This window comes from Manihot esculenta, chromosome 10, assembly GCF_001659605.2.
Source record: "Manihot esculenta cultivar AM560-2 chromosome 10, M.esculenta_v8, whole genome shotgun sequence".
Classification (NCBI taxonomy): Eukaryota; Viridiplantae; Streptophyta; class Magnoliopsida; order Malpighiales; family Euphorbiaceae; genus Manihot; species Manihot esculenta.
Window position 1 is genome coordinate 24,001,516 of NC_035170.2, and position 18,809 is coordinate 24,020,324.

Here is an 18,809-nt window from a genome sequence, read left to right on the forward strand (position 1 = left end):
AAAATTATAAAAATTAAATAATATGTATATAAATATTCAAATAAGTTAATCACTTGTTTGATAAAAGAACTAAATATTCTAATTAATATAGCTCGTGACTCCCCACGTCGAGAGGTGAACTTTTGGCTAAAATATAATTGAACGCCAATTCTAGTAGGCCCACCATGCTCAATCTTTAAAGTCAAGTCATCACTTTTTTTGCTCTTATGATATAGGATGAGTATTGCCGGCATGACTTGCTCGGTCTTCACATACTGAGCGACAATTTTCCTTAATTGTTATCAGAGTAGACTTACTCCACACAGAATCAATAATATTTTTACAAACTCGAAATCTATCAGCTAATAAATTCTGCAATTTCATGAAAAATCAACATCTTCATATTCTTTAAATGTAGAAAAATGATTTGTTTTTCTTTTAAAAAAATTTAAGTGGTTTATTTTATTTTTTAATTAAATTTTTTTTATTTATTAATTTTTGAATATTTTAAATATAAGAAATGTAAAAAAAATCCTTGAAAATATTTTTGGGTAAACAAAAAGTCTAAATTAATTAGCAACTAAAAAACGTAAGCTTCTAATTTCAATTGTCCAAAAGAAAAATAATTGAGTGAAAAAGGTGAGCTCAATCAACACCACAGGTCATAGTCTCCTGCTTTGGATTTCATATATGTCACTTCTAGAATAATTCGGTTTAAATTAAAAATATAAAATGAGTTGAATTAATTTAAAATTTTAATTTAATTTTTTTATTTATTTTAATTTAATTTAATTTTTAATTTTAAAAATTTTAATTATTTCAATTCATTTTATTTTTAATTAAAAAAATTAAAAAATTAAATCAATTATTGATAATATATTATTTTTAATAATATAAATAGATTAGATTATATAAAAATTAAAATATTTTAATTAAATTTTAAAATATTAAAAATAAAGTGTAAAAGTAAAAAATTTATTAAAAATTTAAATTAATAAAATCGAATAAAATCGAATTAAATCAAATCAATTCGATTTGATTTTCCATCAAAATAAACTTAATTTAATTTTTATAAATATTAAAATTTTAATTTTTTATTTATTCATTTCGATTCAATTTTAAATCGAATCAATTTTAAATCGAATTCATCTAATACTTGAAGTCCGCATTTTATATCTTTAAAATTTTTACAATAATCGCTGGATGTTGGAAACTAGCTGCAGCTGGCAAAGAGGAAGTCCACTGAATTTGGTCTCATTAAGCAATCAAATTCAATGAGATTAACCCTTCATTTATTTTTTGAAAAGTATATATTTTTTTTAAAAAAATTATTTTTTAATTTTTTAATATAACAGCAAAAGATAATTATTATATATTATAATCATAAAATGGTAACATAGATATTTATAATAAAATTATAATTATTGTTAAAAAATAATTTTTAATAACAATAAATATTGATAGAAAGAATAATTTTTATTTTTATTATATTTTTATGTATATTAATAATTATTATTTATATTATTATGATATGCTAATCAATATAATAATAAAATTAATATTATTATTGTTCATTCTAATATTTATTTAGAGATACTTAAAAAAATTATTATTTTTTATATTTATTTAAATATTTTAAACTTTATTAAAATACTTGCCAAAAAAGTTAATTTTAAAATTTTTTAAATTTCAGATATTATATAAATATTATTCATATACTCAAAAGATAAAATTAGCTAGTTGACAAATTTCATATTTAGTCCTTACATCCCATCCCCACTCCCACTCCACTCCACAAGTGCATGCAATAAAAAGACAATACTAGCTTAGCTATTGTTCTCTTCATCCTGCTGTTTACTAGAATCACAACCTTACCTTCTACTTCTCTCTCACATGGCTACTCTACAACAACAAACACCATGCCACTCCTCCACCACCACCACTGCCGCCGACGGCACCACCAACAACGGTGCTAAACTCTCTGACCCAGAAAAAACCATCGAAGACGCAGAAGACAGCGACGTTTCCCCCATTGAGGAAGTCCGACTAACTGTTCCCAACACAGACGACCCGAACCTTCCTGTATGGACCTTCAGGATGTGGTTTTTGGGTTTGTTATCATGTGGGATTCTCTCTTTCCTCAACCAATTCTTCTCTTACAGAACAGAGCCTCTTGTGATCACCCAAATCACTGTCCAAGTTGCAACACTTCCGGTCGGCCATTTCATGGCTGCTGTGCTTCCAAAGAGGAAGTTCCGAGTACCCGGTTTAGGGTCGAAAACGTTTTCTCTAAACCCGGGTCCGTTTAACATGAAAGAGCACGTACTGATATCCATCTTTGCAAATGCTGGAAGTGCATTTGGAAGTGGATCTGCTTATGCTGTTAATATTATTACTATTATTAAAGCATTTTACAAGAGGAAGATTTCATTGTTGGCAAGTTGGATTCTCATAGTCACTACCCAGGTAATTAAACGTTATTGATTTTTGGAAGCAAAAAAGATTTTCTTCCTTGGATTCTCAAGGAAATGGATGGTTTGAAGTTTATAGTTGATATTTTTATGAGATGAAATATAGGGAAAATTTTTTATATATAATTTTTTTTTTATAAAACTATTTTGTTTATATTAAATGAAATTGAAAAAATAAATGAAATAAATATGAAAGGAAAAGAAAAAGTGAAAATGGAAAATTCATGAAGTTGTGAATATGATAGGTATTAGGATATGGGTGGGCAGGACTGCTGAGGAAGTATGTGGTGGAGCCTGCTCAAATGTGGTGGCCTACAACTCTCGTCCAGGTCTCCCTCTTCAGGTACGTCCACTAACTTCCACCACTTATATTCATTATTTTTTTTTTATGAAAAAGTAAATAATTAATTTAAAGATTTCGATTAATACTATGTTGGCAGAGCATAATATTAAAGAGTAGAATTTAGGCTATTTATATACTATGTTTTTCTTAAAAAAAAAAAAAAGAAAGATAAGCTTTTCAATGTTAATGGATAAAGCATGTGATATTTATAATTATTTTATTGGAATCTTTAAAATGCCTTCATAACTTTAAATATATATATATATATATACACAAGATAAAACGTTACTTAAAAATTTGATTTGGACATAATAAAATATTAAATTACTGAAACACTTGCTTACACTCAGTCTACCATGAATTAAGTTAATTGTAAATACAAACAAATGAATTGTCTCTTAAAAAAAAAAAAAACTCATGTATTTATACTTTAAAATTGACTTTATCCATAATAAATTAAGTTTATCTAAAAATTTTTCATAAATTTCCATTAAATATTATCATTATTATTATTAGGAAGATTTATAATTTAGTCATTGAATATTGTCATTATTAACAAGTTAATCTCTGCATTTTTAGAAACATATTAAAACGTTCTTATCATTTTTCTCCGTCAATAAAATAGTCTTTTTGTCTATTTCTACAGTTAAAAATATAGCAAAAGATTAAACTACCCTCCCTCTTTTCCTCCTCCTTCTCCTTCTTCTTCGATTCTTCCTCTTCTTCTTCGATTCTTTTTCGGTTATTCTTTTTCTTTTGCTTCTTTAAAGAGGAGGAGAAGGAAGCGATTCTTCTTCTTCTTCTTTTTCTTCATAATCTCCTTGTTCTTTTTTTTTTTTCTTTTTTTCTTCTTCTTCATCATCTTCTTATTCTTTTTCTTCTTTTTTGAGGAGAAAGAGAATGAGAGACTATTTTGTTGATAGAAAGAAACAATAAAGACATTTTAATAAATATGAAAAGAGATAAAAATATTTTAATAAATTTCTGAAAATATAAGGATTGACTTGTTAATAATAGCAATATCTAAAAACTAAATAAAATATTTTATTTGAGAGCAAAATTGAATTTTAAAAATTTTCTCTTTCATCCCTCATCTATTTTTAACGGAATTTTTAATGAAAAAAAAGGCAGAATGACTATTTCATTGACGGAAAGAAAAGATAAGAACGTTTTAATAGATTTCTGAAAATGTAGGAACTGACTTGTTAATAATAGCAATATCCATATATTAAATAGTAAACTTCCCTTATTATTAAGCATATATAAAAGTGATTGTTGCCTTAATACTTACTAAAAGAACACTTCAAATATTATTTGGTGATATATATATGGTGATGGTAGTAATAATGGTGAGCTAGGGTGGAGGAACAAAGACTGCATCTTTGATGCAAAAGCAATAAAAATCATGTGAGTCTTTGGATAAAGAACATTGCAAAGTTATTAAGTTTTGCTACTTTTAGCAGGCTGATGTGAACATAAGAAAATTATTAATTAACTTTTTGGGTTTAATCATAGGTAATGTCAATTCAAAAGTTCCATTGAATGGAGGGAAGAAATTGGATGTAGATATCAATAAATTGGGTTCAAAGTTGTTGGTTGATAATTTGTCTTTTTAGCTGACACCACCTATTTTGATGTGAAGATGGATGCTGAAAGGAAAGACCAAATTGGATGTAGTTTGTTGATTTGAGCTTATCATAGATAATTTGTTAATTTTTACCAATTTGATTGATAAAAAGAAAAGATAAAGATATTTTAATATATTTAAAAAAATAATAAAAAAATTTTAATAAATTTCTAAAAATTTGTTAATAATGTCAATACTTAAAAATTAAATAAATAATTTTATTTGAAAGCAAAATTAAATTTTAAAAATTCTCTCTCATTTTTCATTTATTTTTAGAAAAGAGAATGTAATGACTATTTCGTAGACAGCAATACTCAAGAACTAAATAGTAAATCTCTCTTAAAATTAATACCTACAAAGGCATATTGTGTTAAAATTTAGAATCACGGCTTTAATAAGATGAGGGAGAAATCAGAAAGTTGAGAGTACTGAAGGAGTGGACCAGAAAAAGATAATGATTGAAGGATGATGATGGTGACAGCCATCTGACTATTATCACAATCCTTTATGTTTAGCACTTCAAAAAATGGAAATGGAGGTGGAGTTAGAGTGTAGGATTATGTTTCCTTCCATTATTTCAAGATATTTTGGTACTCTGAATCTGTTTCACATTACAATTAGAGTATTTTGTTTTATAAAACTCATAATTTAGTCTTGCCTTTTTAATAGAAATTCACTAGCATTTAAAATGATATTTAAAAAAAAAAAAAGGCTTTTTTCCTCCCAAATCTGTAACCTAATTGCATAATAACTAGTTTGTAGAGAGTGCTAATATTGGAGGAGAACCATCATATTTCTATTTTTTGTAGAACAATAACTTCAATTTTTGTAACTTCCAGCATTCCAGTAAAAAATTTCTAACAGGGATCAGCCAAACTACCTGAGACATAGCATTGATTCAGGTTTCACATAGCATTGATTCCCACCATTTGGATGGGTTCAATTTGCGGAGACATCTCCAGCAGTTGATCATCACCTGGAACAAATAATGTTTTTAGATAATGCACACCAGCTAATGTCAGAATAAATTCTCTGAATATGATTTGCAGGGCTCTGCATGAGAAAGATGAAAAAGATCAACGCATGACACGGGCTAAGTTCTTCCTAATTGCACTAGTTTGCAGTTTTTCCTGGTATCTAGTTCCAGGATACCTATTCACAACACTTACAAGCATTTCATGGGTCTGCTGGGTGTTTCCAAAGTCAATAACAGCACAACAACTTGGGTCAGGCATGAGGGGCCTTGGACTTGGAGCTATAACTCTTGACTGGTCTGCTGTGGCATCCTTCTTGTTCAGCCCCCTAATTAGCCCTTTCTTTGCCATTGCCAATGTCTTTTTGGGATACGTGTTGATACTCTACATTGTCATTCCTATTTCTTACTGGGGAGTAGACTTATACAATGCACACAGATTTCCCATATTCTCCTCCCACTTGTTTACAGCCCAAGGAAAGAAGTATGATATATCAGCTATTGTTAATGACAAGTTTGAGCTAGATCTGCCAAAGTATGAGGAGCAAGGACGAATTCATTTGAGTTTGTTTTTTGCTTTTACTTATGGCTTCGGTTTTGCAACCATCGCGTCAACCCTTACGCATGTTGCTTTCTTCTATGGAAGGTAATATTTCACTCAACAATTGTCAAAAGCTTACTGATACGATGAACAATTTCCTATTCTATGAGTTGGGCAAAACCTTGACATGTAAGAACTGAGAAAAAAGATTAATTCACATACTATGATTATACATTGCACTTGGCATATATAAATATCATCTTTCAAATCTATGTACTCTTTTTTTCCCTAGACACTCTAAGCACCAAACCTACAAAAATGAACTTCTTCATGAAACTCTTCAGTTTCAAATCACAATATTGCATTTGTTGTGCTACTCCTAACAAGTTAATGCTTATTCAATTCAAGATAATTTTTACAGTTTATCCCCAAAAGAAAGCCCTTAGACACCATTTTCTTTTCCTTCAATATTTTTTGTCAACCATGTGTTCTTATAGTGTCCTCTGTTATTTTGAAATGCTCAAAGCAAAAAATAAATACAATCCATGATAGTTTAACCCATTTTTCAAACAGAATAAACAACTAGAAGAACATTGTTTTTCGTTACAAGTCTTTCAATTAATAATGTGTATTTACACATGATCACATTCTGGTGTACGGATTATATTCAGGGAGATTTATGAGCGATATCATGCTTCTTATAAGGGCAAGGAAGATATCCATACCAGATTGATGAGAAGATACAAGGACATACCTTCCTGGTGGTTTTACTTGTTGCTGGCAGTCACACTTGCAGTTTCGCTTGTTCTCTGCATAGTCTTGAATGATCAGGTTCAGATGCCATGGTGGGGACTACTTTTTGCCAGTGCTATCGCTTTCTTCTTCACCCTTCCAATCAGTGTCATAACTGCCACGACCAACCAAGTAAGCTCAATGAACTTCTTATCACAATTACATATCAAAGTCTGATAAAAGATCAAATTGCTAACTGTTAAAGCCACATTCATGCAAGTTACGGTCTCCCAGAACATTTCTCATATAGTCTGCCACATTCTGAGGTTCTATATAATACGTCAAAAGGCATAAAATTCTGGTTTAGCAATAAGAAGATCATGTTGGACACTTACGTTCTGTTTAAATGGATTTAGTAGCCATTCTTTTTCTGTTTCATGTTCTATGTGAACTGTTCTTGACTAATGACATTGTGGTTTCATGTATAGACACCAGGGCTAAACATAATCACAGAGTATGTCATGGGTATCATATATCCAGGGAGACCAATAGCCAATGTCTGTTTCAAAACCTACGGTTATATGAGCATGGCACAGGCTGTCTCTTTCCTCAATGATTTCAAACTTGGACACTACATGAAGATCCCTCCAAGATCAATGTTCTTGGTTCAGGTATATATTTTCTTCAAACTAATCCTGTACCAACAGCACCTAGAAAATAAAAGAATAAAATATAAAGCATCCAGTTAAAGGTTATAATTGCACAAGGTAATGCTTAATGTTCAACACAGAATGGTACATAATAGCAAAATGATATTTACCAGATTGAAAAGACAAACCCTTGAGTACATCTTCTTTTCACTTTTTCTTCTCTTTTCTTATGTGGTACTTCTTGCAGATTCAGCCCCTTGTGTTCGTTCCTATGGTCCAAAACCCTATGCCACAATCATTATCTCTTTTCCCTTGCATCCACTCAACATAACAATTTAGGATTTCTAAGAACCAAAGGCTTAAAACTAATTTCCTTCCCTCCTATAAAATAAATAAACAAGTACATGAAAATAAGAAAGGAAAAGAAAGTGAAGGTTTCAGGAGAACTGCTTTTTAGATGCAGCCAGTCTTCCTGGGTTCAAAGCTAATCAATTCTGAAATCTTTGATGAAAAAGAAAGAGAGAGACCAGAAGTTTTAAGAGAAAGTGCTTGATAATTCCCATCAAGCCAATTGAGGTATATATACTACTTATAAGCGTACATATTAGGTAAGAAAATAAATTAATTCCCTAATTATAGTCTAATCATATCCCAATCATATCACAGAATCATATCCCTAATTATCACTACAAATCTAAGCTATTTAGAGAAATAATTTCAACACACCCCCTCAAGCTGGAGCGTACATATCATATACTCCAAACTTGTTACAAATATACTCTATTCGTGATCCTCGAAGTGATTTTGTGAACACATCAGCTAGCTGATCATTTGAATTAACAAAACTAGTAGAAATGCATCCGGATTCAATCTTTTGCCTAATAAAATGGCAATCCACCTCTATATGCTTCGTCCTCTCATGAAAAACTGGGTTTGATGCAATATGAAAGGTAGCTTGATTATCACATATCAACTTCATTTGACCAGTATCGCTATATTTCAATTCCTGAAGGAGTTGCCTCAACCAAATGAGTTCGCATGTTGCTAAAGTCATAGCTTGATATTCTGTTTCTGCACTTGATCTTGCAACCACACTTTGTTTTTTACTTTTTCAGGATATAAGATTCCCTCCAATCATAACACAATATCCTAAAGTAGATCGTCTATCTGGAGGGGAACCTGCCCAATCTGCATCAGAATAGCCAACAATTTGTGAGTGACCATTGTCCTCATAGAGTAGTCCTTGTCTTGGAGCTCCTTTGACATACCTAAAAATGCGAATGATTGCATCCCAATGACACACTGTATGGATTTTGAAGAAATTGACTAACCACACTTACAGCAAAGGAAATATATGATCGAGTGATAGTGAGATAATTGAGCTTGCCGACTATTCTTCTGTATCTAGCAGGATCTTTAAGTGGCTCCCCTTGTTCAGGAACCAGTTTGACATTTGAATCTATGGGAGTATCCACATGTCTACAGTCTAGCATGCCTGTTTCTTCCAATATGTCCAAAGTATATTTTCGTTGAGAAATTGCGATACCTGTTTTAGACTGTACCACTTCAATTTCCGAAAAATATTTCAGTTTTTCAAGGTCTTTAGTTTGAAAATGACTAAACAAATGTTGCTTAAGCTGAGAGATTCCATCATGATCATTTCCTGTAATGATAATATCATCAACATAGACCACCAAGCAAATGCATCTATCGCCATTATGTCGAAAAAATACAGAATGATCAGAATCACTTCGAGACATTCCAAACTGTTGAACTACGGTGCTGAATCGTCCGAACCATATTCTTGGAGACTATTTTAGACCATACAATGAGCGTCGAAGACGACATACTAAGTCTGACCCCCCCGAGCAACAAACCCAGGAGGTTGCTCCATATAGACTTCTTCGGCGAGTTCTCCATGAAGAAAGGCATTTTTAATGTCTAGTTAATGAAGGGCCCAGTGATTAATTACAGCCAATGAGATAAGGAGTCGAACAGAAGCTATTTTGGCTACTGGAGAGAAAGTATCACCATAGCCGAGCCCAAAAATCTGTGTGTAACTTTTAGCTACAAGGCGAGCTTTAAGCCGATCAATTTTGCCATCAGGCCCCACCTTAACTGTGTAAACCCATCGACAACCAACAGTAGACTTGCCAGGTGGTAAAGAGACCAGTTCCCAAGTTCCATTATTATGAAGAGCAGTCATCTCCTCAACCATTGCATTACACCAACAAGGATGATCCAATACTTCTCTAATTGTCTTGGGTATAGAAACAGCAGACATGGTGGAAACAAAAGTATAATAGAAAGGAGACAAACGATGGTAACTCACAAAATTATAAATGGGATGAGGATTGCGAGAAGAGCGAATACCTTTTCGGAGAGCAAGAGGAGGAGTAGTTGTTGCTACTGAAGGCATGACTGAAAGTAGGGGACAATGGAACTAGAGGTGAGTCATTAGAAGTACCTGCATCAGGGAGAGAAGTATCATTGTTAGTAGCAGATGGGTGGGGCCGACGAGTGTAGACCTGAAGGGGTGGACTGACATGAGGCCAAGGAGAGTTAAGAGATGCAGGTAGAGGCAAAGCGCTAGGAACAAAAGTTTTGTGCGTTGGACTAGAAGAAAAATAAGGGAAAGTTTCAAAAAAAGTAACATCTGCAGAGACAAAAATCTGTTAGTAGTGGGATTATAGCATTTGTAACCTTTTTGAAGCCGAGAATAGCCGAGGAAGACACATTTAACTGATTTGGACTGGAGTTTGTATTTACCAGGGGTATGATCATAAACAAAACATATACATCCAAAAACTCGCAGTGACAACTGATTGGAGGTTTGGTTAGGAAAAAGAACTGAATGAGGACTCTGATGCTGCAATACAGAAGAAGGCATACGGTTGATCAAGTAGCAGGTAGTAAGGACCGCCTCGCCCCAAAAACGCAGCGGAACATTATGATGTATGAGTAAGGTGCGGGCGGTTTCAATCAAATGCCGATTTTTGTGCTCGGCAACACCATTTTGTTGAGGAGTGTGGGCACAAGAAGTCTGGTGAATAATACCCTGAGTAGACAAGAAATGAGAAAAAGAGGAGGAAAGATATTCTCGTGCATTATCACTGCGCAAAACTTTAATGTGCACACCAAATTGATTATGTATTTCAGCATAAAATTTTTGAAAAATGAAGAATAACTCAGAGCGATTCTTCATTAAAAATAGCCAAGTGCAACGAGAATAATCATCAATAAAAGTAACAAAATACTGAAATCCCAAAGTTGTACTGATACGACTTGGACCCCAAATATCTGAATGAACAATGTCAAATATCGAAGTGGCCTTGTTATTGACTCGCTTGGGAAATGAAGTCCGAGTTTGTTTCCCAAGTTGACATGACTCACATGATAAAGAAGACAAAGAAGAAAGACTGGGGACAATTTTCTGCAATTTGAGAAGACTAGGATGTCCCAAACGGTTATGAATAAGCTCAGCGAACGTGGTAGAAACAAAAGCAACTGGAGAGGTGGAGAGGTGGTACAATCCTTGTGACTCAGATCCTGTTCCAATCATTCTCCTAGTACTCCGGTCCGGCACAGCAACAGAATCAGCAGTAAAGGTTACTGAACAATTAAGATTTTTGGTCAATTTGCAAATGGAGATTAAATTATATGGACATTCAGGAGTGAACAAGACAATAGTTAAGGCAATAGAAGGAAGAAGTTGTATGTTTCCTATTCCTTTAACTTGAGTTTGTGAACCATTAGCTAAGGTGACCTTAGATGGTGTAGAAGGTGAAACAAGAGTAGAAAAAATATTATGATTACCATAGATGTGATCAGAAGCACCAGAGTCTAGGATCCATAGACCAACAGGTGAAGACTTAGTTAGATAAGCAAAGGAATTACCAGAGTGAGCAATGCTAGAAGATGGAGGATGTTGCTTAGCTTCTTGGAACTGCAAGTATTCTTTATAGTCATCTCCAATTAAAGTAATGGAATCTAGGTCCTGAGATTTATTGGTAGGTTGTGGAAGCAGACCTTCTTCATTAGATTGGGCAAGATGAGCTGCTGACTTGCCAGTATTATCAGGTTGATTGGGCTGTGGTGGTCGGCCATGTAGGGCCCAACATACATCCCGTGTGTAACCTTTCTTATCAGAATAGGAGCAATGAAACTTCTTCCCTTTACCTTTGCGATTGCCTCCTTGTCCCTGATTTCCTTGCACAGCCAAAACTGAGGATTCCATATCTGTAGCGTCACTCTTACTAAGGGAAATACGTAAGAGCCTAGCTGACATATCTTCTAAAGTTGGAATAACTGAACCAGTCAAAATTTGATCTTTCATAGGGCAAAGGTCAGATCGCAAGCCAATTAATGCCAAAACCATAAAAAATTTATCACGTTATTCTTCTTGCTTATCAACATCATCACTAAGGGACATAAGAGAATTAAATTCATCTTTCAGAGTTTCTACTTGACCCAAGTAACTAGCCATATCCTGATGATTTTATGTTAAAGTAAACCATATCCGATACAACCTTGTAGATGCGTTGTATATCATTAGTATACAATGTTTTGGCCTTAGTACAAACCTTACAACAAGTTTTGCAAGACTAAAACAATGCAAGCAATTTTGGATCTAATGAATGCCATAAAAGACTACATAGTTGAACATCAATCTTAACCTAGTTGGGTCTATCAATGGTAGTGATATCAGTGGCATTTTTTGTTAAATGATCATTATACCCCTGTCCTACAAACCATAATTATACGGATGCAGCCCAAGACACATAATTATCACTCCCTTACAACTTCACCATAGCAATTGAAAAAGAAGGTTTAAGAAACTCAGAACCTGTATTGAGGGTGTTTTGCTGAGACATGTCGGGAGAGATTCTGAAACAACAATGGACCGAGTAGAGATCTAAATCTGCAAAAAAAAAGAGCTGAATCTGCCAAGAAAAAGAGACCCACGCCGTGAACAGTAAATCCGTCGTCACTGTTCACAAAGGGCGTGCGAAGGCGAGCTGAATCAGGCGGCCGAACCTACTGGGCTTTTGTCGCCGTCGCCGGACGATGCATAGGGAAGAATCGTCGGCGTGAAACGGTCGCCGGAAAAGGGTGCACGCGCCGGCGGGTGGCCGGAGATGGGTTGGTTGGCAGCAGCGCGTGGGGGCGCGCGAGGCCGGATCTGGAGGTGGTGCTTCACCGGAAAGTAGATCGATCGCCGGCATGGAAAATGGGCTGGGTGGTGAGACTAACTGATTTTCAGAAAGTCACCAAAGCAAGGTGGCAAACTTGCCACTCACAGAGAAACCAAGTTTCTTAGCTCTGATACCATAAAATCTTTGATGAAAAAGAAAGAGAGAGACCAGAAGTTTTGAGAGAAAGTGCATGATAATTCCCATCAAGCCAATTAGGGTATATATACTACTTACAAGAGTATATATTAGATAAGAAAATAAATTAATTCCCTAATTATAGCCTAATCATATCACAATCATATCACACAATCATATTCCTAATTATCACTACAAATCTAGGCTATCTACAGAAATAATCTCAACATACAGAAATAATCTCAACAAATTCCATTTCCATTCAGTATACAAACTCTACATCCTTACTCCAACATTATTATACCATACTATAAATAATTTTCAAACTCTACCCTTTCAAATAAGTACGCAAATATGTTGCTCAAATTTGCCCTCCATTTAGTTACTGTAGAAAGCATGAACTTGTTCCTCACCAATGAATCAATGATGGAAGTTCAAACCTTACAACGGAAATTACAACAATGGATACTAACATATTAACAATATTATGTTAAAGTATGCATATGAGTAGAGCATTCTTTCTCCAGCACTATTACACCCTATTATAAATAATTTTCAAACTCTAGTCCTTCAAATAAGGACGCATATGTGTTGTCAAATTTATCCTCTGTTATAAGTTATAAAGAGTAAATATGTTAATATAGGAAGTAAATATTGATAGATGGGTTAGTTGCTTAATCTTAGGAATTGTATAATCATAAGTTTGATTTTCCTTCCTGTTTAGATACTGTCTCTCATGTATAAATAGATTGTAATCTCTATTGTGAGATAATAACAAATATTATATTTCTACATGGTATCAGAGCCTTTCTCGCAGAGATTTAATTTTTTTTCACTCTCTCGTCAAGTTTTAAATTTTTTTTAGAGACTTAGGGCTCTGTTCATTTGGGTTACCCATAAAAGGTAACATTTGGATCTCACCGTCGTTAGAGTTGCCACACCGTCCCCTTGTCAGATCTGAAGTTTGTTTGCCGTTCGGGTGTTGGGTGGAGGTGTTTTAGGTACTATTCATATTCGGGTACTGTTCATCAGCCTGTTCACGGTACTGTTCATCAGTACTGTTCATCGACACTGTTTACGGTACTGTTCACGGTTACTGTTCACGTGGTACTGTTCATCGGTAATGTTCATCGGTACTGTTCACGCCGGGTACTGTTTTCTGATTCTGTGTTTCTTTTGTTGCTATCGTTTTGGGTTGGTTGTCCTTATGGCTGAAGTTAAAACCACCACCGTAACTGATGTGATTCCTATGATGACTAAAATCACGGAACACAAATTGAATGGATCTTCCGATCAGGGAATTTTGATATCTGCAGATGAGTATGCATAATTCATCCAATACCAGGCATCTCTAAAATCCTCTAATTCCTCCTCTATCACTGCAATTGCCGAGTCAGGTAACTCTACTGCATGTCTTGTGTCTTCATCCTCCAAATGGGTTATTGATTCTGGTGCTACCGATAATATGTCAGGTAATTCTAGCCTTTTGTCCAATCTTGAGTCTCATACATCGCCTTCTTATGTTACTCTTGCTGATGGCACTAAATCTTCTGTCATGGGTTCTAGTCATGTCAACTTAACTCATTCTCTTTCTGTATCCTCTGTGTTATGTCTCCCTAAGTTTACATTTAATTTGCTTTCCGTGAGTAAACTCACTCGTGCATTGAATTGTTGTGTCTCATTCTTTCCTCATCATTGTGGATCTTTCGACGAATCAGATTATTGGTAGAGGGAGTGAGTCAGAGGGTCTTTACGTCTTGGATCAGCAACTATCTCGACCTCCTCGATCTCTGGTATGCTCCACGCGTTTAACACCTTTTGATGTTCATTGTCATTTGGGGCATCCTTCTCTCTCGGCTTTGAAGAAGTTATATCCACAGTTTCATTCTTTGTCTATTCTAGATTGTGAGTCTTGTCAATTTGCCAAACATTATCGTTTACCTACATTGTCTCGAGTCAATAAACGGGCTTCGTCCCCCTTTGAGTTAGTCCATTCAGATGTTTGGGGTCCTTGTCCTGTATTGTCTAAGTCTGGCTTTAAGTATTTTGTTACTTTTGTTGATGATTTCTCTCGTACTACTTGGTTATTTTTAATGAAGAGTCGTTCAGAATTATTTTATATTTTTTGTGCATTTTATGCTGAAATCCAAACCCAATTCAATACTTCCATCCGTATATTGCAAAGTGATAATGCTAAAGAGTATCTCTCTAGGGAATTTCAATCTTATTTGTTACAAAAAGGGATTCTTCATCAGTCCTCTTGTGTTGCCACTCCTTCACAAAATGGAGTTGCTGAAAGAAAAAATCGACATCTTCTTGAAGTAGCTAGAGCCCTCTTATTCCAAACGAAGGTACCTAAATGTTTTTGGGCTGATGCTGTATCCACTGCTTGTTTTTTTTATCAATCGCATGCCTTCCTCCATCCTTCATGGTGATATCCTTTATAACATTTTGTTTCCCCACTAAATCTTTGTTTCCTATTGAGCCACGTATCTTTGGTTGTACTTGTTTTGTTCGTGATGTTCGTCCACAGGTTATTAAATTGGATCCCAAATCACTCAAATGTGTCTTCCTTGGCTACTCTCGACGTCAGAAAGGGTATCGTTGTTTTTCTCCTGATCTGAATCAGTATCTTGTGTCTGCGGATGTAACATTCTTTGAGTCCACTCCGTTTTTTCCACCATCATCTGTTTATAACACCCAGGAGGAGGAAGATGACCTCTTGTTATACACTGTTCGCTCTCTGTCTCCTCAGACTACTCCTACACCTTTCGCTCATGTGCCAGGTCGCCCTCCCATCTTTCATGTGTATTCCAGACGCTTAGAGGACTCTAACTCCATTCCGCTACTCGCTTCTTCGTCGACCGATCCTGCTCCCACTGATCCTTCACTGTCTGATTTGGATTTGCCCATTGCTCTTCGCAAAGGTAAACGTACTTGCACTTATCCTATTTCATCTTGTGTCTCTTATGATCAATTATCCTCCTCTTCTCGTTGTTTTGTCACTGCTTTAGATTCTATTTCAATTCCCAAAACTGTTATGGAGGCTTTGTCCCATCCTGGTTGGCGTGCTGCAATGGAAGAGGAAATGATGGTCCTTGACACTAATGGTACTTGGGAGTTGATGTCCTTGCCCCCAGGAAAGCGGGCTATTGGGTGCAAATGGGTGTTTGCAGTAAAAGTAAACCCTGATGGATCTATTGCTCACCTCAAGGCCCGTTTAGTGGCCAAAGATTATGCACAAACTTATGGAGTTGACTATTCTGATACATTCTCCCCAGTTGTCAAGCTCGCATCTGTCCGATTGTTTATTTCCTTAGCGGCTACTCATGATTGGCCTTTGCATCAATTGGATATTAAAAATGCTTTTCTTCATGGTGATCTTCAGGAGGAGGTTTATATTGAGCAACTACCTGGTTTTGTTGCTCAGGGGGAGTCAGGTAAGGTTTGTAAATTTCGAAAATCCCTTTATGGCTTGAAACAGAGTCCTCGGGCATGGTTTGGCAGTTTTAGTGAGGTGGTCCAACAATTTGAAATGAAGATGAGTAAGTGTGATCACTTAGTGTTTTATAGAAATTCTGATAATGGAGTAATTCTGCTTGTAGTATATGTGGATGATATCATTATTACAGGAAGTGACATTGCTGGCATCACATCCCTAAAAGAATTTCTTAAAACACAGTTTCATACAAAGGATTTGGGTTCCTTGAAATATTTCTTGGGAATCGAAGTTATGCGGTGTAAGAAAGGCATCTTCTTATCTCAAAGAAAATATGTTCTTGATTTGTTGGCAAAAACAGGAAAATTGGGTGCTAAGCCTTATAGTGCCCCAATGACCCCTAACCTTCAACTTACCACAGAAGATAGTGAGCCATTTGCAGATCCTGGAAGGTATAGAAGATTAGTTGGCAAGCTGAATTATTTGACGGTGACTCGTCCTGATATTGCTTATTCAGTGAGTGTGGTAAGTCAGTTTATGTCTTCTCCTACTGTTGCCCAGTGGGATGCTCTGGGACAGATTCTTTGTTACCTTAAAGGGGCCCAGGGCGAGGCCTATTCTATGGTAACCATGGGCACTCAAATATTGAATGCTTTTCTTATGCTGATTGGGCAGGCTTGAAAGTTAATAGGAGGTCAACTATTGGGTATTGTATTTTTGTGGGAGGTAACTTGGTCTCATGGAAAAGTAAGAAGCAAAATATGGTCTCCCGTTCTAGTGCTGAATCTAAATATCGAGCCATGGCACAAGCCATTTGTGAAATCTTGTGGGTACGTCAACTGTTAGAAGAAATTGGGTTCACAAATTCGGTGCCTGCTAAGTTGTGGTGTGATAATCAAGCAGCTATCCACATTGTCTCCAACCCAGTATTTCACGAGAGGACTAAACACATCGAGATTGATTGTCATTTTATTCGTGAAAAGGTCCAACAAAAGATAATATCAACAGGACATATTCGAACTGGAGAACAATTAGGAGATATTTTCACTAAAGCTCTGAATGGGATTCGAGTTGATTATATATGTAACAAGTTGGGTATGATTAACATTTATGATCCAACTTGAGGGGAAGTATTATAAGTTATAGAGAGTAAATATGTTAATATAGGAAGTAAATATTGATATATGAGTCAGTTGCTTAATCTTAGGGATTGTATAATCATAGGCTTGATTTTCCTTCCTGTTTAGATACCGTCTCTCATGTATAAATAGATTGTAATCTCTATTGTGAGATAATAACAAATATTATATTTCTACATCCTCCATTTAGTTGCTGCAGAAAGTATGAACTTGTTCCTCACCAATGATGGAAGTTCAAACCTTACCACAGAAATTACAATAGTGGATATTAACATATTAAAAAGATTATGCTAAAGTATGCATGTATAAGTAAAGCATTGTGCTCATCTTGGCATGAGTTTCACCCAAAAAGGCTGCAACAGGAAAACCATCTGACCATATTTTTGGACATGCCAAATCATTTAGAACTTGTAATTCTAACTTATATGAAACAATCAGAAGTAGTAATTACTTTCCATTGTTTTAAATTACATTAGTGTTTTGGTTTATGTTAGCTGATCTATTCTATTCTTATATTTCCTTTCCATTTTGGAATTCCTAGTTCATTGGAACAGTACTTGCTGGAACCATCAACCTTGCAGTGGCATGGTGGCTGCTAAACTCCATTAATAATATATGCCAGGACGATCTGCTTCCCCCTGACAGTCCTTGGACATGCCCATATGACAGAGTCTTCTTTGATGCATCTGTCATATGGGGCCTGGTGGGACCTAAACGAATATTTGGAAGTCTCGGAAGTTATCAAGCCATGAATTGGTTCTTCCTTGGAGGTGCAGCAGGACCAGTTATAGTTTGGCTATTACACAAGACATTCCCAAAGCAATCCTGGATTCCCCTGATTAACCTTCCTGTTCTTCTAGGATCAACTGGAACAATGCCTCCAGCAACAACAGTAAATTACAATTCCTGGATCATAGTTGGAACAATTTTTAATTTCTTCATCTTCCGCTATCGGAAGCAGTGGTGGCAAAGGTACAATTACATTCTTTCAGCAGCACTGGATGCAGGGGTGGCTTTCATGGCAGTGCTATTGTACTTTTCAGTGGGCATGGAAAACAGAACTTTGAATTGGTGGGGTACAGATGGTGAACACTGTGATTTAGCATCCTGTCCAACAGCCAAAGGTGTAGAGGTTGATGGTTGTCCAGTGAACTAATCATATTGCTCTGCTGCTTGTTTCTGTTAAAAGTATTGCACAGGATAGATTTAACAGATAATACAAGAGTAGGATCAGGAATGAATTACTAGGATGAAAAAATTATGACAACAGGAGGTTTCATCTGTAATATAATTTTTAACATTATTCTATGTCATATACAAGTTCAATGTTATAAGTTTACTTCTTTTAATATAAGTGCAACAAAAACTATTAGAAACTAAATTGTAGTCCAAGGAAAATGACTCAGGTTTGAAACCTTCACATGTGTGTTTGCCTGTTGGGTCACGATTCACGATCCATGTCTGAAATTAAACTTTCTGATGCTATTACTAGGATCAGGAGTTCAGGAGCCAACAAGCATATCTGTTATGCATGCTTTTATGGCAAAAAGCACAACAAGGTATTTGCAATGTTAGTGCATGCGAA

The 18,809-nt window shown here is 35.2% G+C and overlaps 1 protein-coding gene and 1 long non-coding RNA gene across 2 annotated transcripts; one reads left to right on the forward strand and one right to left on the reverse strand.

Moving 5' to 3' along the window:
- The first annotated feature begins 1,795 nt into the window (after positions 1 to 1,795).
- LOC110624795 (oligopeptide transporter 4) lies at positions 1,796 to 18,605 on the forward strand. The gene is made up of 6 exons (XM_021770118.2): positions 1,796 to 2,445; positions 2,696 to 2,793; positions 5,470 to 6,039; positions 6,606 to 6,858; positions 7,155 to 7,337; positions 17,766 to 18,605. The coding sequence occupies exons 1-6, from the start codon at positions 1,873 to 1,875 to the stop codon at positions 18,378 to 18,380; spliced, it is 2,292 nt and encodes a 763-aa protein (XP_021625810.1). The 5' UTR covers positions 1,796 to 1,872; the 3' UTR covers positions 18,381 to 18,605.
- On the reverse strand, positions 5,051 to 8,016 carry LOC122724898. The gene is made up of 4 exons (XR_006352309.1): positions 7,487 to 8,016; positions 7,062 to 7,376; positions 6,689 to 6,841; positions 5,051 to 5,396 (listed from the first exon to the last, which is right to left on the reverse strand). It is a non-coding gene; the product is annotated as an uncharacterized LOC122724898 (long non-coding RNA).
- Positions 18,606 to 18,809: the final 204 nt, after the last annotated feature.